Below are 24,860 nucleotides of genomic sequence, written 5' to 3'. Positions count from 1 at the left end.
CACCCCTCCCCCAATACACCTATATCTCTAACACAGAATCAGACTCTACCCCCTCACCATAACCTTATCTCCCCCCTCCCCTATCTCAAATGCACATCCCCCCGGCCACACACCCTACCAACATTAGTGACCCCCCCACCACAGCATCCAACAGCTCTAGCTCAACCCCCTCATCGCCGCCCTCCCTTCTCTCCAACATATCTCCTCCCCCTGGTCCCACAACCTAGCAGCACTAGTGTACCCCCATGTGCCCGTCCCCCCCTCCCGCTGTCCGTGTCTCCGGCATTGTAAATGCTTGTTTGATACTCTTAGCTGAGTTTCACAATCTGCGCCCCTTTCCAGTATCTGCTGCGCATCTCGTCCTTTTCTCGTGCTCTCTAAGAAACCCACACGGCCCCCGAGTCAGCTCTAATACATTTAGTTCGAGTGTTCGACCAGACTGCGTGGGTGTTTTTTCTCAGTGCGTTGCCGTCATGGAACATGCTTGCTCGTCGCCTGGCCATCTCTTCCTGCCAGAGTGGTGATTACTGTTTATGTCCTTTCCGAATGGAGCATTAGTCGCAACGTTGTTGTGAACATAGTTGAAATATTCTACACATCAAAGTCAAGAAGGAAGTGCTCATTCTTCTTTTTACCCTGTGGGTGACTCGGCTTGGATAGTCATTCATTAATAATTGTTGGTGTTTTCACGAGCTGCTTAAAATGGATGTGAAGACAGAGCATGCTTATTATCTCCAATTAGCTGCCTGTTAACTTTTAACTAAAGTTTAAATCCTTGCAAGGGTAAATCAAAGTTCATTTCTTAGAGCATTGAGTTGGGTAATGACATTAAGCATATTACAAGGCTATACAAGCATAAGATTAATTATGCATATAAATGTGCGACATTTTACTATACATATTATGCTACTTTCCATGTTTACAGTGGAAAGCGGATTCAACACCGCTGCTCTCGTGTTACATACTTGCGCCTGTATAATACATTAGATGCCCTGTCCCACACTGCAGTCTCCCTGAACTGGGTGTGCTAGGTGCCACTGGGACAGTACTCCCTTCTATAGTCCAGGCACATCCTTACCCCTCCCTCTCTTCCTGCACGACTGACCAGCGTATTAGTGACTGGGGTACGAGCCCCTTGGTGGCTCTGGTCAGCCTTTCACTGCCATCCTGAGTTTGAAAGAGGGGGCAGTGATTCCCACGGCAAGCAGGTATTGTCAGTGAGTCAGTGCGTGCACACGACTGAGGGTCCTTGGGAACTCCTTGCATCCTTCCAAGCCCTCGGGAGTGCACTGGCCAGCTCTCTTTGGCTCACAATCATTGCACCGCCTGACATTTGTTTTTGCTACTGTACCCACGGAATTAATATGGCACGGGTCCAGTGCCCGAGGGTTCTCATTTCCATGGGCCCATGCCTACAAACTCATGAGGGAAGCACATTTGTGATCATGCTGTGCATATTGCTGTTACTGCACCTATTATCTCCTCGCAGTGTGTGGGGGGCTCTGTGTGTGTGTGGGGGTGGCTCGAAGTGTGAGGGGGGGCTCGCAGTGTGTGGGGGGCTCTGTGTGGGTGTGTGGGGGGCTCTGTGTGGGTGTGTGGGGGGCTCTGTGTGGGTGTGTGGGGGGGCTCTGTGTGGTTGTGTGTGTGGGGGGCTCTTTGTGGGTGTGTGTGTGGGGGGGCTATGTGTGCGTGTGGGGGGCTCTGTGTGGGGGGACTCTCTATGGGTGTGTGTGTGTGGCATTTGCGAGAGATTAAGCTATTGGCATTGTAAATGCCAATGCCATTTATTTATCTGTTTTCAAAACCAACACATAAATAAAAATGTTGTCATTTACAATGCCAATAGCTCTAACTTTTGCAAAGGCGAAACCGTTGCATTGTAAATGGTTGTTTAAAGTGGCATGTGGCGCACACACATGCCCTCTAGAGCATGTATGTGCGCTACATGTGCACCCATGCTCGTTTCAGGGGTGCAACAGGGTGTCCTTTTGACACCCTACACACTTGAAATTGCATTCTGCATTTGCGATTCTCTAATTGGGAATTGTAAATTGAGAATGTCTTCCCATTCATTCCTATGGGCCTCTAGGCCCATAGGAATGAATAGGGAGGTATTCCTTAATTGCGAATCGCAATTTATGATTCGCAATTAAGGAATATGTAGGATTCGCAAAATGTATTGCAAATCCTACATACATAGCGTTTTGCGATTCTCAAAAATTTGCTTTTTGAGAATCGCAAAACCTAACATTGATACATATGGCCCTTAATGATCGATGCTCTATCTTCTTGCTCAGACTTCTTGAACTCTGTGTTCTCCATAAACCTCTGTCTGATGGCTTGACCAGGGGAGAGTGTAGTGTTGTCATGGGATTACTTGTAGACATTGCTTAGTTAGCATTAGTTAGTATATGCTTGGCAGCCACTTTGCTGCTTTTGGCCGTGTTACTATATGGCTTTATTCTTGTAGATGTAAATGTAAATGTATTGGCATTTATATAGCGCACTACTTACCCGTAGGGTCCCAAGGCGCTTCAACCGCTGCGAAACTCTTCCTGGCTTCCCTGAGAGATGGTCCCTTAATGGGTATCTCCAGGGTGAGACCAGGCATCCCCAGCGGGGCCGTTAGTGAAGATGAGGCAAGCTAATGCCCAGAGTTGCCGAGTGTGATCGCTGATCAGAGTGGGCACCGAGGCGAGAGAATTATCGAGTCCGCTGACCCTGGTCCAGAAACCTGCCGCGCTGGGAATCGAACCCTGGTCCCGGGCCGTCCTCTGCTCTCGGGTCTTCCGCCTCTAACCAGTGAGCCACACTACTTCACCTAGATTGACTGCTGGTGCATTTTTGCATGAGAACTGTCTGCCTTTCACACATTTAGCTAAACACTGTGCTCCTCGTCTGCACAGCGTGTTCAAGGCTGAAAAACAATGTATGCTCTTGATTACTTTGGTCAGTTCCTCGCCCATAGACACAACGTACAAATCAGCTGCACTCCTGAAAGTTCGCAAAGGAAGTTCGCACGGAACCTGGACATAGCATTTTTTTCACGCAAGTTATATTGGTCTGTGCAATGTGCACACAGGGGCAGTGTGCCAAGTAGATAATGCTGGCCCTGGATTATGCTCACCTTATCTAATAAAGCAACCTTTGATTGCTACAGTGCAAGTGAAGTATACTGAAAAGCATCACCTTTGACTTACACCAAAGACAGCCTTCACTTCTTTGATGCCATTTTCCAAAAGCCGGAGCCTTGCTCGCAGTTTTCCCTGCAGTCGAGGGTCAGGCAGCTTGTTTTTTCTTTTCACCATAACCGGCTGGAGAGAGATATCTGAAAAAGACCAAAAATACACACAAAACGTGAATTTACTTTTTTCAACCTATCCAGACATTTGCATGGACATTTGTTCACTATCCACACCTTCAGAGGATAACCTTTGGATTGTGAATCTTTCTTTATGGCTTGATATGTTTGTACAAAGAGTCATATTAACACACCCTTCTAGAGCACAGCCGATTGAAGTGCTCTAGGTAAACAAGGGACATTATATCTCGAGGAGATATCACACAGTCATGATGCAGCAAGCAAGCACAATGCAACAAAGTGCAGTGTACCGTGGGACACGTTATTAGCGCAAGAATTCTAGATGGCATACCTACCTCGAGGATGAACTTTGACAGCTCTCTCCAGATCGAGGGTCAAGTTTGAACTATATGATGAACTGTTATTTGCTCCAACTCAAGTTAAATACCTTTCAGCTGTTCTCTATCAGAGCTGCTAAGTGCCATGCATCGCAGGTCAGCTCAGCCTAACATATGTCAGTGCTTCGCCTCGCATAACAGCACTGGAAAATAAATGCCACCCCAAGCAGAGGTTCTCGGATTGCTGGAGGCAATTTCAGTGTGGGTGTGCGAAAATAAATAAAACTGTTGCACTGGCCCCGAGTGCTCAATTTAAAGACCAGGGATGAGGTGAGTTGTTATTGGAAACACCATACACACAAAAAAGGAAGTGAGGTGAGTACAAATCGCAGGTTTTAAGAATATATGAATTTATGTATGGAGCACAATTACTTTGTAAAAACTGCCCTCACGCACAACAAGTTGCGGCATGCTTCATCATAGGGCTGCTACTGAAATCCTCTACACAGGCCAACGCTAGAGGTGGAGCAATAGGGAGGGGTAGACAATACAAACAATTATAAACAGGAAAAGAAAAGGATCCTAAACAGATGCAGACAAATAGTGTTAAAAACTGACAAAGAGATATCGTCATAACAATTTTATTCCATGATTCCCTTGTCAGGAGTGAAAAAAGGATATGAGGATACCATCGGATGGTGGTGGCATGAGTGAGTTATGCACTCTCCACCTCTCCATTCTGCATAGAGGTCAACATGTTTCTGCCGGATTCCGTCTCTCTACCGGTATTCATCAGGACAAACGGGATCCCTATGCTACTTTCACAGTTGTTATAAATCCTCTCAGTATATACACTGTACTAGGTATTACTCCACCTGTAAGTCTGTAGCAGTCCAGTACACTTACTCATCAAATGACATTGAGTTTATTATGATGAGTGCTAGAATAGGCACAAGAGTAGAGGGTGACACCCTGTGGTAACACTTTTGTCAAGGGTGGTCAGCCGCCACCTCATCAGTCTTTCTTGGTGCCGCATGCATCTATGGAGGGGATAGCAGAGGGGTAAAAAATACTGTTCCAGTGAGTGCAACAGTAGAGAAAGTATTGGATAGTGGCAGGGTAAAAATAACTATTCCCACTCCAGTGAGTGCAACAGTAGGGAAAATGTTAGATAGCAACAAGGTAAAAATAACCACTCCCACTCCAGTGAGTGCAGCAGTAGGGAAAGTGTTGGATAGTGGAAGGATAAAACTTAATATTCCCACTCCAGTGAGTGCAACAGTAGAGAAAATGTTGGATAGCGGAGGGGTAAAATTGACTATACCCACTCTAGTGAGAGCCACAGTAGGGAAAGTATTGGATAGCGAAGGGGTAAAAATACTATTCCCACTCCAGTGAGTGCAACATTAGGGAAAGTGTTGGATAGCAGAGGGGTAAACTTAATATTCCTACTCCAGTGAGTGCAACAGTAGGGAAAATGTTGGATTGCGGAGGGCTAAAAATTACTATTCCCACTCGAGCGAGTGCATCAGTAGGGAAAGTGATGGATAGTGGATAGGTAAAAAATACTATTCCCCCTCAAGTGAGTGCGACAGTAGGAAAAATGTTTGATAGAGGAGAGATAAAAATAGCTATTCCCATTCCAGTGAGTGCAACAGTAGGGAAAGTGTTGGATAGCGGAGGGGTAAAACGTAATATTCCCAATCCAGTAAGTGAAACAGTAGGGAAAATGTTGGATAGCAGAGGAGTAAAAATTAATATTCCCACTCCAGTGAGTGCAACCGTAGGGAACATGTTGGAAGTCAGAGAGGTAAAACTTACTATTCCCACTCCAGTGATTTCAACATTAGAGAAAGACTTGGATAGCGGAGGAGTAAAAATGACTATTCCCACTCCAGTGAGTGCATCAATAGGGAAAGTGTTGGATAGCCGAAAAGTCCAAATTACTATTCCCACTCTAGTGAGTACAACAGTAGGTAAAGTGTTGGATAGCAGAGTGGCAAAAAATTCCCATTGGAGTCAGTTAAAAATTTAAAAACAAACAAAATATTAATTACAACACAAAAGATTAAACAAAAAAAATATGAAAATATAAAAAATCTATAAGCGATATAAACATATTATATTGTTAAAAAGATCTAACAAACACCTAGAAAGATTTAAAACCTTTTTTTTAAATAATTTACAAACAACTATTTTTATAGACATTACTTATAATCAAAAACATTAATTATTACATGAATGTAATTTTTTTAATTTCCTACCCTATAACACAACACAATTCACTACACACATCTAAACTACAAAACAAGTACCTCCATAATTAACATAATCTATTGTCAATTAAAGAAAAAATATTAATTAAAAAACTAATTAAAACAGATAAAAAATGTTTTACTCCCCTAATGATACCCCTATAGAACTAAGACCCACACAGAAAATACGAATAAACAAATATCATAAATATTTATGAATTGATGAATTAATATTAATGAGTAACTAATTATGAATGAATTAAACATAAATAACTTTCCTCCCTCTACCCCAATAAACACCACAACCCACACCTAAAAATCATTACACAAGTTCTATAACAAATATCACATTAATAAGTTAATATCAATTGAAAACAACTTATTAATTAATTAAAAAGAATTTACGTACCACCCTTTACAGCAATAAACCCCACAACTCACATCATAAACTAATTACACATTTGCCATTTCAGTTATGAGTTAATTAGTTTTCATTAACAAATGAATATTAAATAATTATAAATAAATTACTTCCCACCCTATTCCCCTATAAACACTACCACCGGCTCCAAAAAAAATAACACAATTACTATAATAATTAACAATTTATTCATTATTAATCATTAACAAGCAAATAATAAATAATTAATAATTAAATAATTCCCACAATTAACACTATAAAATATAAATTAAATAAATGTTAATAAATAAAAAATATGAATACATTTATTATAATTAAATTAATTCCCACTCTATTCCTCTATAAACCGACAATCCGCTCCTAAATAAATAACACATTTAACAAAATTACCAATTAATTATTTAATAATAATTAACAAACAATTTATAAATAATTATTAATAAATTAATTGCCACAATTAACACTATAAAATGTAAATTAAATAAATATTAAGAAATACAAAATATTAATACATTTATTATAATTAAGTTACTTCCCATTCTATTCCCCTATAAACCCACAACCCTTTCCTAAATAAATGACACAATTAACACAATTACCAAATAATTAATTATTATTAATTAATAACCAATTAATAATTAATTAATTAATATTTTATTCCCTCAAATAATACTAAAATGTAAATTACATAAATATTAAAAATACAAAATAATAATACATTTAATATAATTAAATTTCTTCCCACCCTATTCCCCTATAAACCCACAATCTGCTACAGAACCAAAAAATGCAAAAGTTAATTAAAATAAAATTAATAACCACTAAAAATGTAACACATATATTAAAAAGCTAAAGCAATCCTTATAAAAAAATACACATGCTCTTAAAATACATACTAAAATACATAACACTAATTATAACATTGATATTTTAAAGAGCTATATTTTTGCAAACGATATTATTGACTTTAATATGTTCAAAAAGCAATATTTCTTACCTCCAAGTCGATATTCTTGACCAAGATATTCTTGCTGTCGATATTTCTGCATCACGATATTTCCAAACCAAATTATTTATACTCACCCGTGATTAACAAAATATAAAAGAAACTTTCCAAGATTTAATTTCTTCAGATCACCTTGTCAGACATGAAGTCTTGGGACATGGTAATTAATGGGCAGCACTACCCCCATGGTTTGTGGCTGTATAAATTAACCTCTAGCCCAAAAATATTGTACTTGCCTTTCCAGTTGTAAGGAAAAATAAGTTAGGATGCCGAGGAAACTGACCCAAGGACCCTCCAACCTGCGAGAGACCCGCGAGCAAGCCTACCTCGCCCCCTGCAAACCGCCGTGAATCCTGGTGCCTGCCTGTTCGCGTCCCCCTCCCGCCGCCGCAATTAAGATCGAGTAGCGGCCACCGAGCGGAGGGGGGCTCAGAACTACATCTCCCGCCAGGCTGTGCGGCGGGAGACGCCCAGCACATCGCGCCAGGCGGCGCATAAGACCAGCGTCACCCCCGCGTCGCGGGAGCGCGCGGGAGTGCCCGGGGCTAAGCCCGGGCAAAGGGCGGGCCCTCTACGGCCCTCATCGGCAGGAAGAGACAGGGACAGGGCCCTGACCCCTGCTCAAAACAATTCCTGTAAGTCATTTTTACCTACATCGTATCTGCATTTGCTGTAAAGCCTCTCGAGCTCTGGCACCATAGTATTATCCTGGACCTATCCTCCACGTTGCCCATCATCATGTCAAAGGCAAAATCGATCCCCGCAGTCAATACTATTTCTAACTACATGGTCCAGAAGGTTGCCAAGATAAATAGTGACAGGAGATCCTCATTGGGGTTGAGTCTTTCTCCTGAACTGCCATTTGATGACACGCCTCTACCTACTCCTGCTTTCGATATCAGTAACGAGGTATTCCAGACACCTGAAACTAATCCCTTAACCCAGCTATTGGTAGCCATTGTAGACTCAGCTTCCGAGAGTATACCTGAGGAAGAAATAATACTGCTAGACGAGGAGCCCCCAGCCCCGGTACCAGCTCCTAGAGCTGTCAAGGAGGGGGGAAAGAGTCTTTCAAAACGGGGCGGGCTTCGCTCAAGTAAAAAACGCCCCGATGCATCCCCATTAGAAAACATTGGAGAAGAAACAAGGGGAATCCCTGGAGGGAAGCTACTAATGGACGAAGACCAATTCAAGAAATTGTTAAACGCCCTAGATAGTAAAATTAAAACTATCACTAAACCTCTCCTAAGTAAAATAGACCATCTCACGGAAGAGGTGAATAGACTGGAGGGTCTTCTGCAAAAATCTCTCGAAGAAACTGCAAATATAGCCAAGCAGAAAACACTTAGAGTTGAATCTTAAATCACACAGACAGCTCCAAGGATAGAATTGTTGGAAAATACTCCCCTCATCCCTATGTTGACTATTGATACAGGAGGGGGGGTTGCTAGGGGCTCAGACATTAACATCGGTGTTCTTGAAGGACCAGGTCAAAGGGATAAACAGGCAGACTTAAATGTAGAGAAGGGGCATGTAGAACTAATTGTGGAAGCATCTCCCCTGATACTCGTCCTGGCAAATGTTCCCCTCTTAGAACCTGGGCAAGTAGAGAACACTCCTTCCCTGATAAATAAATCACTCCACTGGTTATCAAGGAATATGGCCTTCACCCCGGGAGGTATGGACCAGCTGGCACAAGAAGTAGTAAAAGCTAGAAGAGTAGAATGGATCGGGGTGGCATTAAAAAATTCAAAGGGGACTGCGTGGTGCTACACCTTTCTGAACCAGAAGTGCTCCCAAACATTCTTGCAAATATATATCCCCCTCAGCGTAGATCCACAGAAATAGTTCCATTAACATTAGACTTCTTTTATGCAAAAAAAGGGAACCTATTATACCCCACAGTGCTTAAAACAAAATGGAACCCTGTAGCAAAAAAAGGTAAACCGCTCGTTATAAGAAATAACTGGGGTGCACCGACAGAGAACAGATTCTCTGCCCTTTCTGGTCTCAATGAGTGCGATTGACTGAAAGGACGGATGAGTATAGTTAAGGATCATACTGCAGGGACCCAAGAAAGGGGAATAGGTGTTGCTATGAAGTCTATTATAACAAAATCTAGCAACGAGGGGACATTTAGCTTTAGTGGGGATCATTCTAGCACTGTGGGGCACCTGATATCGATTCACCGCAGCATTGAATGCAGAGGGGAAACTAGCCCCCCATCCAATTTGATTAATACCCCGCATGCAATACCACTACATGGGAGGGATAGGCAGATAAAGACAGGTCTTAAATTTCTTTCATGGAATCTGGCGGGAATTCATCATAAACTAGAGTCCCCTGAATGGTGTGAATTCATAGATAGCCATGATGTAATCATGTTCCAGGAGACTTGGGCAGTGACCCCCGTCTATCGGCAGGGCTTTTTAAATTTTTTTGTCCCTGCAAAAAAGAACCCAAAAGGGCGGCCCTCAGGGGGTTTAATTATATGGGTACGCCAATCATTACAATGTTCCATTAAAGTGAGGCCAGTTAATAACTATGATCTACTCCCAATCGTGATATCATGGGCCGATGGTCAAGACATGGCCCTCTATAACATCTATGCCAGGGGAACTCAAGGGGGTAAAGCTGCCGAGGTGGTAGTAGTATTAGATAACGACCTAGATAATCTCCCACCGCATATCACCATTCTGGTGGGGGGAGATATGAATACTTCATTTGAACCACTAGGCAATGAGAATAATGAAATGTCCCTACAGGAAGATATTAAATGGGGAGTCCCTCAATTGGATTTACCTGTGATAAAGAAATGGACTGAGGTGGCTATACAAGTCAAGAGCATGTGCTTGGCTAGGGGGCTGAGGGCAGTAAACGGCCGCACCCCCTCAGATCTACAGGGTATGCACACCTTTGACAATACAAGGTCAAGTAGTCGGATAGACTACATCCTTGTAGATGTCAGAGTTTGGAACAAGATAATAGACATGAAAGTGACGTCTAGATTGGAGAGCGACCACAACCCATTGTGCTTGCTCCTTAAACTGGACCAAAGTAAAAGCTCACCTAACCAGGAAGGGGGTGTCATGCCGCTAGATGTTATCCCAACCAACAACCTCTGACATATTAAATGGGCAACACTGATGGATAAGCCGGGGGATATGCAGGATTTACTGGAGACTGTCGGAAAAGAGGTCAGCAGACTGCAGGTTCACTGTAATGAACTAAATTTTAACAAATTAATTGAAGAGTCACATCCTAAGTTTTTTGTTAAGTTACAGGGGTATTTCCTAAAAAAGGCACATAAGGGGAAAGGTGCTGGCCCCCAGAGACATCGAGGATGGTATGACCTTTCTTGTAGAAAGGCATGGCAGAACCTTAGCCTAGCGCTGAGGACCAAAGAAGGTGTGCTGAAGGCCAGGGATGATTATAGGAAAGCTCAAGCTAGGGCAAAAAGGTTGTGGGATGAGAATTAATGGTTAGATCTTAAAAAAGCCTGTGCAGCTAAACAACAGAAAGAGTTTTGGGCCATTTTAAAATGGGGTAGGGGGGGAATGGCAGAGGGTCCGAAAAATCACGTTGCAAAGGAAGCATGGGTGGATTTTTTTAAACCACAATATGCTGATAATTTGACCTCGATACCCCTTCCGTTTCCCAAAATGGTCTTTTATAGCCATGAAATATTCTCTTTGAAAGATGTAGATGTAGCATTGGACGGGGTGACCAGAGGCAGGGCTCCAGGTATTGATGGAATACCGGCAGATGTATTTTTATCTGACCGGGCAAACTGGTGCCAATACTTCGTATGGCTCGCGAATTCTATCGCACAAGGAGCCATGATACCATCTTCATGGAAGGGTGCGGAGATTATTCCTGTTTACAAAAAAGGGGATAAGGCTTTACCAAGTAATTATAGGCCCATCAGCCTTATCGATTCTGCGCAAAAACTGATGGGTAGAAAGATACAGAGCAAAATACAAGCCTGGATAGTTTCCCCGTACCAAGCTGGCTTCCGACCCTTAACCAGCTCCGTTGACCAGGTATTCCATTTCTTAACTCTTTACTGGAAAAACGTGTCCTTGTCAAATGGCCCATTATATGCTGTCTTCGTAGACCTGAAGGCAGCATTTGATTTAGTACCCAGACAAAAACTATGGATTGTTTTGAGTGATCTTGGCATCAGCCCCGAGCTATTGACCCTGCTCGTGCGCATGCACGAAAATAACTACGCAAGAATTAGGTGGGGAGCACAGGGAGACGTCACAGATTCCTTCCCCGTGGAGCGTGGGGTAAGGCAGGGATGTGTCCTGGCCCCCGCCCTATTCTCTCTCTACATTAATGGCGTAGTAGACTTTTTAAAGAAATCTCCAACAGATGCTCCATTGCTAGATGGGGAGCGGGTTCCAGTATTAATGTTTGCTGATGACACTTTGCTGGTCTCACGAACCCCTAGTGGCTTACAAAAGACAATTGATGCATTTGGAGAATTCTGTCGGACTCGGGGTTTGGAGCTAAATACTACAAAGACCAAGTTTATGAATTTGAATCCCGCCAAGGAATTCAAGGGAAAAATATATTTTAATGGGTGTTCTTTGGAAGAAGTGAACGCTTTTACCTACCTTGGCATTTCTCTGCAGGGTAACATGAATTGGAAATCTCACATGGATCTTGTGGTCTTAAAGTTCCACCAGCTGGCTGGGGCCATTGCACAGAAATATAAATCCTCATTAACAAAACCCATTCAGCCTATAATGGAGATTTATAGTATGAAAGTGCTGGGCGCCTGTCTTTATGGATCAGAACTATGGGGCTTCACCAATCTGAGCGCTTTGACTATAGCAGAGAACAAATTTCTTCGCCGGTTGGTTGGTGTCCCACAGAGTACTCCATCGATTCCGCTCCTTTACAATCTCGGGAGGAAAAAGATCAAGGATATGGCTCGATTGCGCCCACTTCTATACTGGAGGCGCATAAAGACCACGCCAGAACTGAGTCACTATGCAACAGCGCTTATGGACGTTATTAATTCTGACCGGTTCCATAAAATAGGTTTTCTCAATGAAATCAGGAACTTGCTTCAAAAGCTGCATCTAGACCACTTATGGACTGCCACTGACCCAAATGCATTTCCACCTAAGGCGATGCTGAAAAAAATGTATTGGGACAAGGTATGTCATTCTGTTCTTATTTCCAATCATCCATCTATGATGGTATCCCAGTACCTGGAGACCAAAATAACCCCAAAATATGAACAGTACTGGGATTTGATCACAAAACCCATGGACAGAAAGCTGTATTTCCAGTTTAGAGTTGGTTCCCTGCCTTTAAATGCTTTTACTTTTAAATGGTCACCAGGCAATGTAAATACATGTTGTTACTGCCAGGAACATGTTGAAGATATCCCACATTTTCTGTTCGTTTGCCCACTATATGCTGCCCCAAGAAGTAGATGGCTAAAACCGGTTTGCAGGAACCTGAGTGTAAGAAAGTACCTAGAAGCACTGAGAATATTAAGATCAAATTGTGCTCCCAATCTTGCAATCGCTTTGGCCAAATACTTGGGATGGGCCTGGATAATTCGAAGGCACACTTTAACTGCAATTGACTAATTACGACGAATAATACTCACTCTAGGATCAGCCCCATTTCTTATGAACTAGGTATTGTGACTCTGATTTTTCTTTTTAAATGTATGTATTTTTTAAAACTGTAAGTATTTGCCAGCATTTCTCGCATCTGATTGTATTTAATGTGTATTTTAGGTCGATCTTAAATTTAGCATAGTATTTATATTTGTTTAGGATAGGGGAAAATGCTTTTATAACAATGCTGTCGAATAAAGTATTGAAACTTGACTCAAGTTAGGAAATTTTGGCTAGGTAAAAAACTTGAACTTGCAAACAAATGATTGTGTTGTTTTGGTGGGGTAGAAGACTTACAGTTAACAAACACATTTTGTAAGGTTTTGGTGTTGGTAGCCAATTAATTAATTACAAATACTTAACTATTTTTAGGTGCATGTGAATTTTGGGCTCCAAGTGTCTGTTTCCTCTTCTTTTGAGCAGAAAGGACATTTACCATTCCCTCACTTTTCTGGTATCTCAAATGTGTATGTTTTGCTGTTTTTAGCGATGTTGTAATATCTTTCTTATAATTAATCAATATTGTTGACTACCTTCATGTATTGTATACCTTAATGTATATATATTTACACACACACACACAAGGATCATATATTGCACATCTATGTAATTGTCTGCACCAGTTCCATTGTGCAAGTAAGTCCTTAATATAAGGCTTAATGCTTCCTTCAAATGTTACAAACTCAGGTCGTGCATCCGAGAATACTTGTCATGGTTTGTTAGTCATAGCCTATTAAAAAAAAAGCAAATGAATGTATAGCTCTAGGTATACACTTTCGTAACTCAAAATATACGTGGCTGAAATAAATGTTTATGTTTGTACCGCTTGTAAATACATGGCGATTGCTGCTCCAGGAGCAAAGTGGTTAAGCCCCAAGTATCTTATACAACTTTATCGGCCTCATCACGACTGGCCTAGTGTTCCCAAAACCGGGTTTTCACTAGACACAATTTTACCAGCCCTTATTCCGTACGATAATATTAAAGGATACTTTGAGTGCAACAACAGCTAAGCTTCGACCCTCACTGTATCGACAGCAAGAGAGGAACATTGAGGGACAGATTTACTATAGTGTGCCTACCGGGTGCAAGTCGCCCCCTTCCCATAAAAGACATGAAACAGGTTGTTGTCATTCACCGCGTAGTCTTTTATTTATTAAACTTCAAGCAGTGTCATTAATCTTTTATTCATCTTGATTAAGGTTTAAGGTAAATCTTTAAAATTACTTGCTTATCAACACACATTATTAGATAATCTCAAAGTTATAGATTGTCATTATATTTAGACCCCGCTCTCCAAGGGGCCTTTTTGATTGTCCTTCGGGCTGTGCCAGCAGGCCACAACCAAGATAGCCTGCTCTCCTTAAGTTGACCGCCCTCCGGTCAACAGAGCCGCAGGTAAATAATCTGCCACTACTTGTGACCAACATACCGGGGTATACCCCCTCCAATGTTTATAAACCGACACCCCGTCATACGGGTAGGGCAGGAGTGGTCAGGACCACCAGCAGGTCAGTCCCACCTCTCCCGCCAGCCCAGAGTCCCACAACGACTGCTTGCCCTTTTCCATGGGCAGCCAGTCCATACCAAAAGGGCAAGTCCACACCCTTTTCTTGCCTGGGACCCCGCCGTTCTCTTCCTTGTTGCAGGGATGGGTGGGTGGGTAATTCTTTTGCTGGTCTGCTGACGCCGGAGCTGGTGGAAGAGGACAAAGAGGGTTAGTTCAGCTTCCCCCGGGGCTTTGTACCCTCGGGGGAGGGACGGTCAGCCCTGCCTCCCTGACGACGTGTGCTAGCTCTTCCCTGCCCTGATTGGTTACCGCTTTGAAAACATCCCTGCTGGCTCTGCCCCCGGATGCCACTAAGGGCGCCACGCCTCTAGGCTGGGGTGGCTCCGCTCATTTTCTCACGTGGTGCACTGGAGGAGCCGCAAATGCTACGCTGCGCTACGTGAAAAGAAGACAGGAGGAGAGCGCCCTGTTTATTAAAATGAGGCTCTCTCCTCCCCACTCACTACCGCCGGCGCTGAAATCTTTTGCTGTGTGCTACTGAAACACCTTTGAGCCATGGGAGCAAAGGTGTCTCCGTGAGTCTAGTGTAGGTTTTGTACGGAAGGGTACCCTTCCTGTACAAAATACCATGCCTAGACAAGATGGAAAGCTTTCCCCACTTTGTATGTGTGCTGCACAGAGCAGCAGGCATGCAAAGTCAGAAAAGGAAGGAGAAATTAAAGCATTTCTCCTTCCTTGCGCCAACTTTAAAAAGGCACAGTTTTCTCATGCTAAGCCCAATCTACTTTATTTAGTAAATTGGGTTTAGCACGAGAAACTATGGATGGTTGCATGGGAATGCCCATGCTCCACCCTTGGTACCCCCCATGGCACTAGGTCATTTAAAGCAGCACCTTGTGCTTTTAGCACTGGAAAGTAAATTGGAAAAAAAGAGATTTTGCGCCAATTTGCTTGACTTTTGTGACGCAAACAGAGCGCAATATCTCAGTGAATCTCCCCATGAATGTTCCTCTCTGTCGGTACTAATCTTTACCCCCACCACCTCACCTCCACTGCTTTACCAAGCCTTCTTTCCTCTCCCCCACCACACGCAGTAGGCCCCACTCCCCTTAAATAGGATTGTTAAACCCCACACCATTGGAATTCCCTGAAGTTTTGTGCCTGGCAAACGTAGGCCTGCACAGCTATTAAACATTCTGCTGGGCAGATTTACAAACATGTTGCAGTGGGTTAGCACCACAAACGTGACGCTAACCAGAGCAAAATGTTTTTTTTTGCTTTTTACTTTTTAGTACAAAACTTGTTTTGCACTGGAGAGCATCCTCAAAGTAATAAAAAGCAGCTCAAAGCACTGCTTTTTATTACTTAGAGCCCAGGGGGCGTTAACCATGAGTGGGCATTGGCGTCCCCATGCAACCACACATGCCCTTTGACGCAAAACCATATTTTCAAACATTTGTAGGCATGGTTTTGTGCCAAAAGTTAACGTCCCTTCAAAGGAGGCGCTAAGAGGAGAAATGCTTTCATTTCTCCATGCTTTTTCGACTTGCAGCACGCATACAAAGTGGGAAAAGCTTTCCATCTAGCCATAGAATTTTGTACAAGAAGGGTACCTTTCCTGTAGAAAACCTAGGCTAGACTTATGCACACACCCTATCTCTATGGAGCTAAGGTGTGTGCATGGCAAATGGCAGCTGAAATGAGCACTGGTGCAAGCAAAGGGGAGGATAGAGTCATATCTCTGAAGATATGGCTCTCACCTTCTCTCTCCTTGTCTCGCAATGCAGTGCAGTCTCTCGGGGGCTGCGTTGCGTGACTTTTTTGTAAATCTCCCCCTGTGTGTCTAGCTCATAATAGTCTCAAACGAATCTATGACAAAATATCGAATACAAAAATATCTACCTACAAAAATATTGCAACAGAACTATCGATTACAATAATATCGACATCCTATCTGTAACAAGATAAGTACAAAAATATCGAAAAAAATATATAGATGTCAAAAATATTGTTTTTTTTAATATCGTTTTTTTAAATAAAAAAAATAATATTAACAAACTAATACTTATAAATGTAATAAACACAGTTAAAATATATTATAATATTTAAAACTAATAAATAATGTAATAAAAACAAATAATAATAATATATACTTCATTATTATTAACTCTAACAAATTATATTAATAACTTATAAATAAATGAAAATATAATAAATTACAAATACATTTATATACATAAAATAATATTATAAATAACAATTAATACAAATGTAAAACAAATGTTGGATAGTGTAAGGAAAAAATTACTATTCCCACTCCAGAGAGTGCAACAGTAGGGAAAGTGTTGGATAGCGTAGGTGTAAAAATTACTATTCCAACTCCGAGAGTGCAACAGTAGGGAAAGTGTTGGATAGCGTAGGGGTAACAATTACTATTCCCACTCCAGAGAGTGCAACAGTAGGGAAAGTGTTGGATAGCGTAGATGTAAAAATTACTATTCCCACTCCAGAGAGTGCAACAGTAGGGAAAGTGTTGGATAGCGTAGGGGTAACAATTACTATTCCAACTCCAGAGAGTGCAACAGTAGGGAAAGTGTTGGATAGCGTAGGGGTAAAAATTACTATTCCAACTCCAGAGAGTGCAACAGTAGAGAAAGTGTTGGATAGCGTAGGGGTAAAAATTACTATTCCAACTCCAGAGAGTGCAACAATAGGGAAAATGTTGGATAGCGTAGGGGTAACAATTACTATTCCAACTCCAGAGAGTGCAACAGTAGGGAAAATGTTGGATAGCGTGGGGGTAAAAATTACTATTCCAACTCCAGAGAGTGCAACAGTAGGGAAAGTGTTGGATAGTGTAGGGGTAAACTTAACTATTAAATAAATATAAACCATTTACAAATACCAATACATAATTATTAAAAACATGATTAGCAATAAATAATTAACTAAAAAATTAATAAAAAATACCATTTAATAATATTTAATTACCAATCAATAATTAATTAACAATTATATAATTACCAAACAATTAATTAAAAAACATTATTACTTAATTAAATTTAAATTACTTCCCACCCTATTCCCCTATAAACCCACAACCCGCTACAGAACATAATTATCAATTAGTCAATTAATAAAAATGAATTACCAATTAATTAAAATTAATTACCAATTAATTAAAATTAATTTATAATTCCTACTAATTAATAATTAATTTAGTATAATTAAATTACTTCCCACCCTATTCCCCCATAAACCCACAACCCGCTACAGAACATGATTATCAATTAATAAATTTAAAAAAATGAATTACCAATTATTAACCAATTAATTAAAATTAATTTATAATTCCTAATAATGAATAATTAATTTAGTATAATTAAATTACTTCCCACCCTATTCCCCTGTAAACCCACAACCTGCTAAAGTACTAAAATACAAAATGTAATTAAATTACATAAAAATAAATTAAAAACATAAGGAATACATAATAATATACATAAAATAAATTTAAAAATCGATATTAGTAACATCGAAATTATTAACATCGATATTACTAACATCGATATTTAAAACATTGATATTACTAATATCGATATTAAAATCTCTCGATATTACTTACCTTCTATATTATGTCCCTTCGGTATTTAAACTTCGATATTATTGTATATCGATATTTAAATATCAATATTTTGTCTGCATACCGTCTTGAACATGTGTGACGATGATACCAGTCAGAAATAGTAATTCCGACCACCCGGATCTCTGCACGTATTTAATTCTAACTTGAAATCAGGGCCTATTCACTTAATTTTGCCAATTAGCATTAGATATGACATTATATATGACTGAATGTGATTTCCCGTCTCCAGGGGGTACTCTATTTAGTATTGAAGCAGCTACGTAATTTGAGAGGTGTCGCAATCAACAGGTAATACTTCAGGGATTCCTCTTACGTGAAATTCTTATTCACTTGGAGTTTATTGATACTAATCGAGCATTTTGCATGCCCAATTTTACCTACTGTTAAACCGCTAAATTATTTTAGTTGCAGCTGTCTTTATTTCCACACTATAGTGACAGCACCATGTCTGCCGGGATGTTTTCATCGTAGGGATTTCTAGTTTCTTCGAGTAATTTGACATGTTTACTTATCACAGTGTGTTCCTTTTTAAGTCTCGCCTACGCAGCGTGCATGAACTGCATAGGATGGGAACCTCTTGTAAACGATCTGCTTTTTGGCCAAAAAACGTGCACGCTTTGCATTGCTTTCAATTGCAAAGCGTGCACGTTTGGCTATTCCCTTGCAGGAGCATGTGACGCCATCTGTTAACAATTATGATGGTGCACGCTCCCGCAAGTGAATCGTTGCGTGTCCCTGTTCTCGGCCGCACTCCCCCCACCGGCCGAGAGTGAGACGCATTTGTCCTTGTTATTATTGAAGAGCCCTTCTTCAGTGTTGACTAATGGAATATGGAGGCTCGTAATTAGACACACCCTGATGCTGCATGGGGAAACTGCGGGAAAGGGGCTCTTAAGATGACCCCGGCACTGCGCATCAGACTCAGGTAATCTGCGCTGCCTCGCTCACTGACTGTGCTGCCCAGCTGGTGCCGATAAAGCATCGCAATCGTTTTCAAGCCTGCTGCCTTACACCCTTTCACCTCACGAGCAGTGCAACACAACAGTGTCCGCCTCGAGAGAATGCTTGAGCAAAACTCTTCAGTGCAGCACACAATGATATATGCTACGCAGTTTAGAAAAAACAACAAGAGGCACTTGCCCTAAAAAGCAACGACATTCGGTCATCACCACTTGCTCGTCTCCGTATCCTCCCAACTTCGGGTTAAGCATTAAGTCATCCATCTCTAAGCCCTTCACCGATGGCAGCAACGATGTCTTCACTCATGAAGTAACCCTCAGGAGCTGGTGACACAGGGACGCTGACATGCCATTCTTCTTCTATGAAGAAATCTCACTTGGTTGTACGTTGTTGTACAGTGTTAGTTAATTGAATACGTGGGGGCAAAAGAAGCACCTGTTCTTAAAAAGCAGTTTGGCATAACTTATGTGGCAATTGATGGAACAAAGTTGCCAGAATCGTTGCTCAGTCTGGAGCAATTTATCATACCAGCTGATACTAATCAGGACATTACAAAATGACGAGGCACAAGTCACTATGGAATGTGCTTGAAAGTATGTGGCATATGCAAAATTGGCAATACAACGGCTGAACGAGGGCACAAACAGAGATGCACCATGAGAAGATATCTGTGTTATTTAAACAGATGTTGAAAATCATTTCTCACCAGCCAATATCTTTTAAGTTGTGCAACATTAAAATCTAGGCCTGGTACTAAAGGAATACCAACTACCAAAGAGAGGATGAGCCCATACATATGGAGATCATAATATTTTTTTTCATGTAACAATGGCGACGTAATGGCATTACAAGACTTATTTTTATAAGTGAGTGGCAAGCAGCTAAATCTGCAGTTCTGAGGTGGGAGTGATATTATACAGCGTACCGAAGGCTGCCCCTTCCCACCATTTGCTCGTAGGCAAGAGTGAGCCTGTGCCTGTATCAAATGCACCAATAATACCATTTACACAGGGCGGTGTGACTGAGGTGCCTTGACAGTTGTGCTTGGGTCCTAGCTCCTCGATAATATGAAACATTACACGCACAACTGATGGGGCTTAGCTGTGTGGGTCCGATCACTTAAGTAATTCAGAGCGGTGCAGATTAGAGTAGGGTGCATTAACAGAGCTGTTTTCAGATCTTGTCACTTAAAGAAGGGCTGCTACAGGTCATGATTAATTAAGGAGCATTGGCAAAGCAATGTGTGGATCTGAGTACTGAAATAGCAAAGGCATTGCAGGGCAGGATTGGGTGCCTCAGCAGAGCTGTGTGTGGGTCCCAGTACAGGAGCAGCAGCGGCGCTTGGGCTGAACTGAGATGCACTAACAAAGCAGTTTGGCCAACATTTCCTCAATAGCAATGGGTGGTGCAGGCAGAAAGAGGCACAAAGAACAGCAGCGTGCGGGTCCTACCCCTTTGACAATCCAGGGGGCCATATGTCAGGACTGAGGTGCACTGGCAGAGCTGTATGTGAGCCCCAGTACTGATACATCAGGGAGTTCAGGGCCCGGATTCTAGTGTGTCAGAGCCCCGGGCTCACACAGTACAGGATTGAGTCCTGTGCTGGCCAGCACAGTAGGCGCAGCGGGGGAGCTGCATGTGAGTGCCGGTACTGGGACAGCATCCACTGCCACAGGGAACATTGAGGGGCATTAGAAGAGCTTTATGCAGGGCCCACTACCGCGGTAGCAGAGGCCACTGCTGATCAGGGATGCGGTGCTATGACAAGGCAGTGTGTGGGTGTCAGTACAGGACAAGCGGGTGCTGGACACCATCACAGTCTTGCGACACTACCCAACATTTCTGAAAATCCACAAAACTGTCTTCCCACCACCCTGCAACACAAAAGCAGCTTTTTCTTTAAAGAGAGGTCATGACCGTCGCTGCTTCTGCCCTTCAACAGAAATGCTGTGAGTGCAAGCATTTAGGTACTGCCGAATTTAGTCTAACGTATAATTCATATTCCGTGGCTTTAAGCAATTGCATTTTCCTTGTATGCGTTCTCCATTGTATTTTTTAAATTATTTTTTATTGTATTTGTTTGTGTGTGTGGCAGAGCTCCTGTTATGCTATTATGTTGATCACAGTGGAAGTGGAATCTTTAAAGCAGACATGACACTGATCTTGATGAAGTATTATACATTTATCAGAAAGCCCTCTCATCGCCAAAACCCACAGATTCAGAACAGTAACACAACAGTAACACAAATATATGTATCAATCTTCAGCTACTAAATAAACTATAAGGTTTGCTCATTTATGTCACCATTGATTCAACAGCCTTAATTAGTACGATACAGCGAGAATAAACCTGCGATCTCAGACACGGAACCAGCTGTACATCAGATTGTCGAAGCCTGGGTTGACGTCATGTCTTCTGGAGTATGGCCATATTCTCTCCCGCTTAACTACATGGACCCTCGTGTACATATCCTGCCTCTAGCCTGAAAAAAGTATAACATTCCTCTAGCTGCTCAGCCCTTGCCTTAAATCGTAATAAATTACGAGCAATGTCCAGCGAAGGTAGCTACCTCACTATCCTGCGTTACTTGACGGACCACAAGCAGCCGTATCCGCCTGGTACCACGGGTAATGCCAAACGTAAAATACTCAAGGCAGCTGCTTGCTACGTTGCTCGTTTTTGGTAAGCACGGGAGAAGGAGATTAAGATGTGCTCTCCCTTGTGTGCTTCCTCCCCACTTCCCCCCGTCATGTGCTCACCCTGTGTGCTTCTTCCTACTTTCCTCCATGACATAGCCCTCCTCCCCCACATATAGAGGAAACCAGCTCACCCTCCACTTACGTAGGACGCAGCCAATCCCTGTGCATGTGACCTGTTGAGACGCAGAGTTTGCTTCCCTGCTGTCAAAATGTCAGCTTGGAGGTGCGCTGGTTAAATATTGAAGTCAACAAAAGTATTGGGGTGCTTTGCATGAGTACCAGTTACATTAGGCACGTTCATTTTTGGTTGGCACGGGAGAAGGAGATTAAGATGTGCTCGCCCTTGTATGCTTCCTCCCCACTTACCTCCATGATGGGCTCAACCTTGTTTGCTTCCTCCCCACTTCCCTCCGTGATGTGCCTTCCCTTGTTTGCTTCCTCCCCACTTCCCTCTGTGATGTGCCTTCCCTTGTTTGCTTCCTCACCACTTCCCTCCGTGATGTGCTCACCCTTGTTTGCTTCCTCCCTATTTCCCTCTGTGATGTGCTCACCCTTGTTTGCTTCCTCCCCACTTCCCTCCGTGATGTGCTCACCCATGTGTGCTTCCTCCCCACTTCCCTCTGTGATGTGCTCACCCATGTGTGCATTCTCCCCACTTCACTCCGTACAGTGCTCACCCTTGTGTGCTTCCTCCCCACTTCCCTCCGTGATATGCTCACCCATGTGTACTCCTCCCACTTCCCTCAGTGATGTCCTCGCCCATGTGTGCTTCCTTCCCACTTCCCTCCATGATGTGCTCACCCATGTGTACATCCTACCCACTTCACTTTGTAAAGTGCTCACCCTTGTGTGCTTCCTCCCCACTTCCCTCCGTGATGTGCTCACCCAAGTGTGCTTTCTCCCCACTTCCCTCCCTGATGTGCTCACCCTTGTGTTCTTCCTACCCACTTCCCTCCGTGATGTGCTCACCCTGTGTGCTTCCTCCCACTTTCCTCTGTCATGTGCTCACCCATGTGTACTTCCTCCCAACTTCCCTCCGTCATGTGCTCACCCTGTGTGCTTCCTCCCCACTTCCCTCTGTGATGTGCTCACCCTTGTTTGCTTCCTCCCCACTATCCCTCCTCGCCCTTCATCCTGCACTTCCAAATCCAACCCCCCTCTCTAGCATCTCCTCCCCTGTACCAGGGCTGAGTTTTACACCTCACATCCTCTCCTCTTTTCCCATTTGCTTCATTTCCCACAAAAATGGATTTGCTTCAAGTAAATAAAAGGCATTGTCATTTACAATGCCAATTCCTCAAACTCTAGTAAATGTGAGACCTATTGCATTGCAAATGCTTGTTGATATTTCTTGTGTAGTAAATTTTGGTCCGTCTTTCCATTTTTTTGTTTCTTGGTTTCTTTGCAGGAACCACCTGGGTCAGTGAAATAGTGGATTTAATTCTTAAAGAAGGGGACATAGAGAAAACCAAACGAGAACCCATCTATATGCGGGTGCCATTTCTGGAGTTTGCAGCCCCAGGACTTCCTACAGGTATTTCCAAGAACCCCTTTCCATAACTACCTGAAAGTTCCCGGTCTTGCCTGTTGATCTTTGGAAATGTTTCTGAACATAGTCTCAGTCCTCTTTATGTGCTTCTGAGGGAATTGCTAAGCGTCCACAAATTTTCGGAATAATTTTACACACATTTTTACAGAGTTTTTCACATGCTTCTATTGCAAATGTGTTGTAATGGGATTTTACACCATGTTCCTTAAAGAAAGCATTTATTTAGTGTTCTTCACACTATTTCTATAGAAAGCGTCACATATTTTGTGAAGAATTTTTCACTCAGCAGTTCGCACTTAAAAAAAATATTATGAACAAGTTCTTCAGCAATTTAAATTTCGTACTACTTATAAAGTGCTTTCACTACTACTTATAGAATTAGCCATGGTAATGGTGCTGACTTGAGCTAGGCCCATCCATGTCAGACTTTCGGCTTCTGACATCCACTGAAGAAACGTGATGCCAGCAACTTTGTCACCTTGCTCCTTTTGCAATCTAGATGTCCTGCTATGTCTCCGCTTGGCCGGTGGACATGGTAGGCTTGGCCTCATGCACAAGTTGCTAGTAATAGCTAGGTCCCTTGGACCCGGTGGCTCTTCTGTGCTCGGTGGGATCAGCAGCATCAGACATCATTACCATCAGGCTAATACAGTGTGATTTAAACAAGCATTAAAAATGCAATGGGTCTCTCCTTTCATTAAGTTTAAGCCATTTGCTTTGCTATACAATACCGTTAGCAAAGCAAATGGCTTTAACTTAATCAAAGGCGAGACCTATTGCATTTTCAATGCTTGTTTTCCACTGACACACAGTCATGTGGCAGCCGTAGTCAAGAAGCCACTTCTCTGCAACAGAAAAGCAGAAACAGCAGAGAGGCTAACTCTGCTCCTGACTGTGACACTGGAAGCACGAATATTTAACGCTGACTTTCCCACTTGTAAAACTGCGTGCTCCTGCACAAGTCTCTTTAGACTAGAGTGTTTGTGTCTTCTCCCATTATCTCATGAGATCAACATTGCGAGGTGACACGATTGCTCCCAGTGTTAAGTGCTGTATAAAAGAGCTACTTTCACTTAGGCATTGCTTAATTGTTTTCTTAGTTTAATACCAATGAGAGCTGTCGAGTGCTGTGGAAATGGTTCGCTTCTGCCTTCATGGACAAAGCAAAGCCATGCTGGCTCCCAGATTACCATCTCGATAATAGATGCGCCTGCTGCAAGGTCATGTGTGGCACTTGCTAGAAAACAGGGGCTAATTGCAGAACAGAAACAAAATCCAGTGTCCCCTTTGCAGAAACATATCAGCAGATGTAGACAGGTTTTTAATGGCTACATAAAGAGAAATTTTCATTTGTAGCAATGGTGGCATGCTGCGCTTTAGATTAATATGTTTAAATGTATAGTGCACCATACAGCGATTGCTATAATAGTTCATTGTGGATGCGTTAACAATTGATGTGTACAATGATGACAGGTGTTGTGTGTGCCTGTAGAAATTGTGCACTGATGGCTGGTGATGTGTGTGCCTGG

General features: G+C 42.4%; 1 protein-coding gene across 1 annotated transcript in view; it reads left to right on the top strand.

The window, feature by feature from the left end:
• LOC147705719 (sulfotransferase 1 family member D1-like) overlaps nucleotides 1–24,860 on the top strand; it is a 319,319-nt gene that overhangs the window by 199,750 nt on the left and 94,709 nt on the right. Inside the window, exon 3 of the mRNA XM_086932152.1 lies at nucleotides 23,191–23,316. Coding sequence (XP_086788278.1) covers nucleotides 23,191–23,316 — 126 coding nt within the window. The remainder of the gene's footprint in view (nucleotides 1–23,190; nucleotides 23,317–24,860) is intronic.

Source organism: Lissotriton vulgaris, chromosome 7 (assembly GCF_964263255.1).
Source record: "Lissotriton vulgaris chromosome 7, aLisVul1.2, whole genome shotgun sequence".
Classification (NCBI taxonomy): domain Eukaryota; kingdom Metazoa; phylum Chordata; class Amphibia; order Caudata; family Salamandridae; genus Lissotriton; species Lissotriton vulgaris.
Note: the sequence above shows the minus strand (reverse complement) of the source record. Positions and strands in the feature narration are given on the sequence as shown.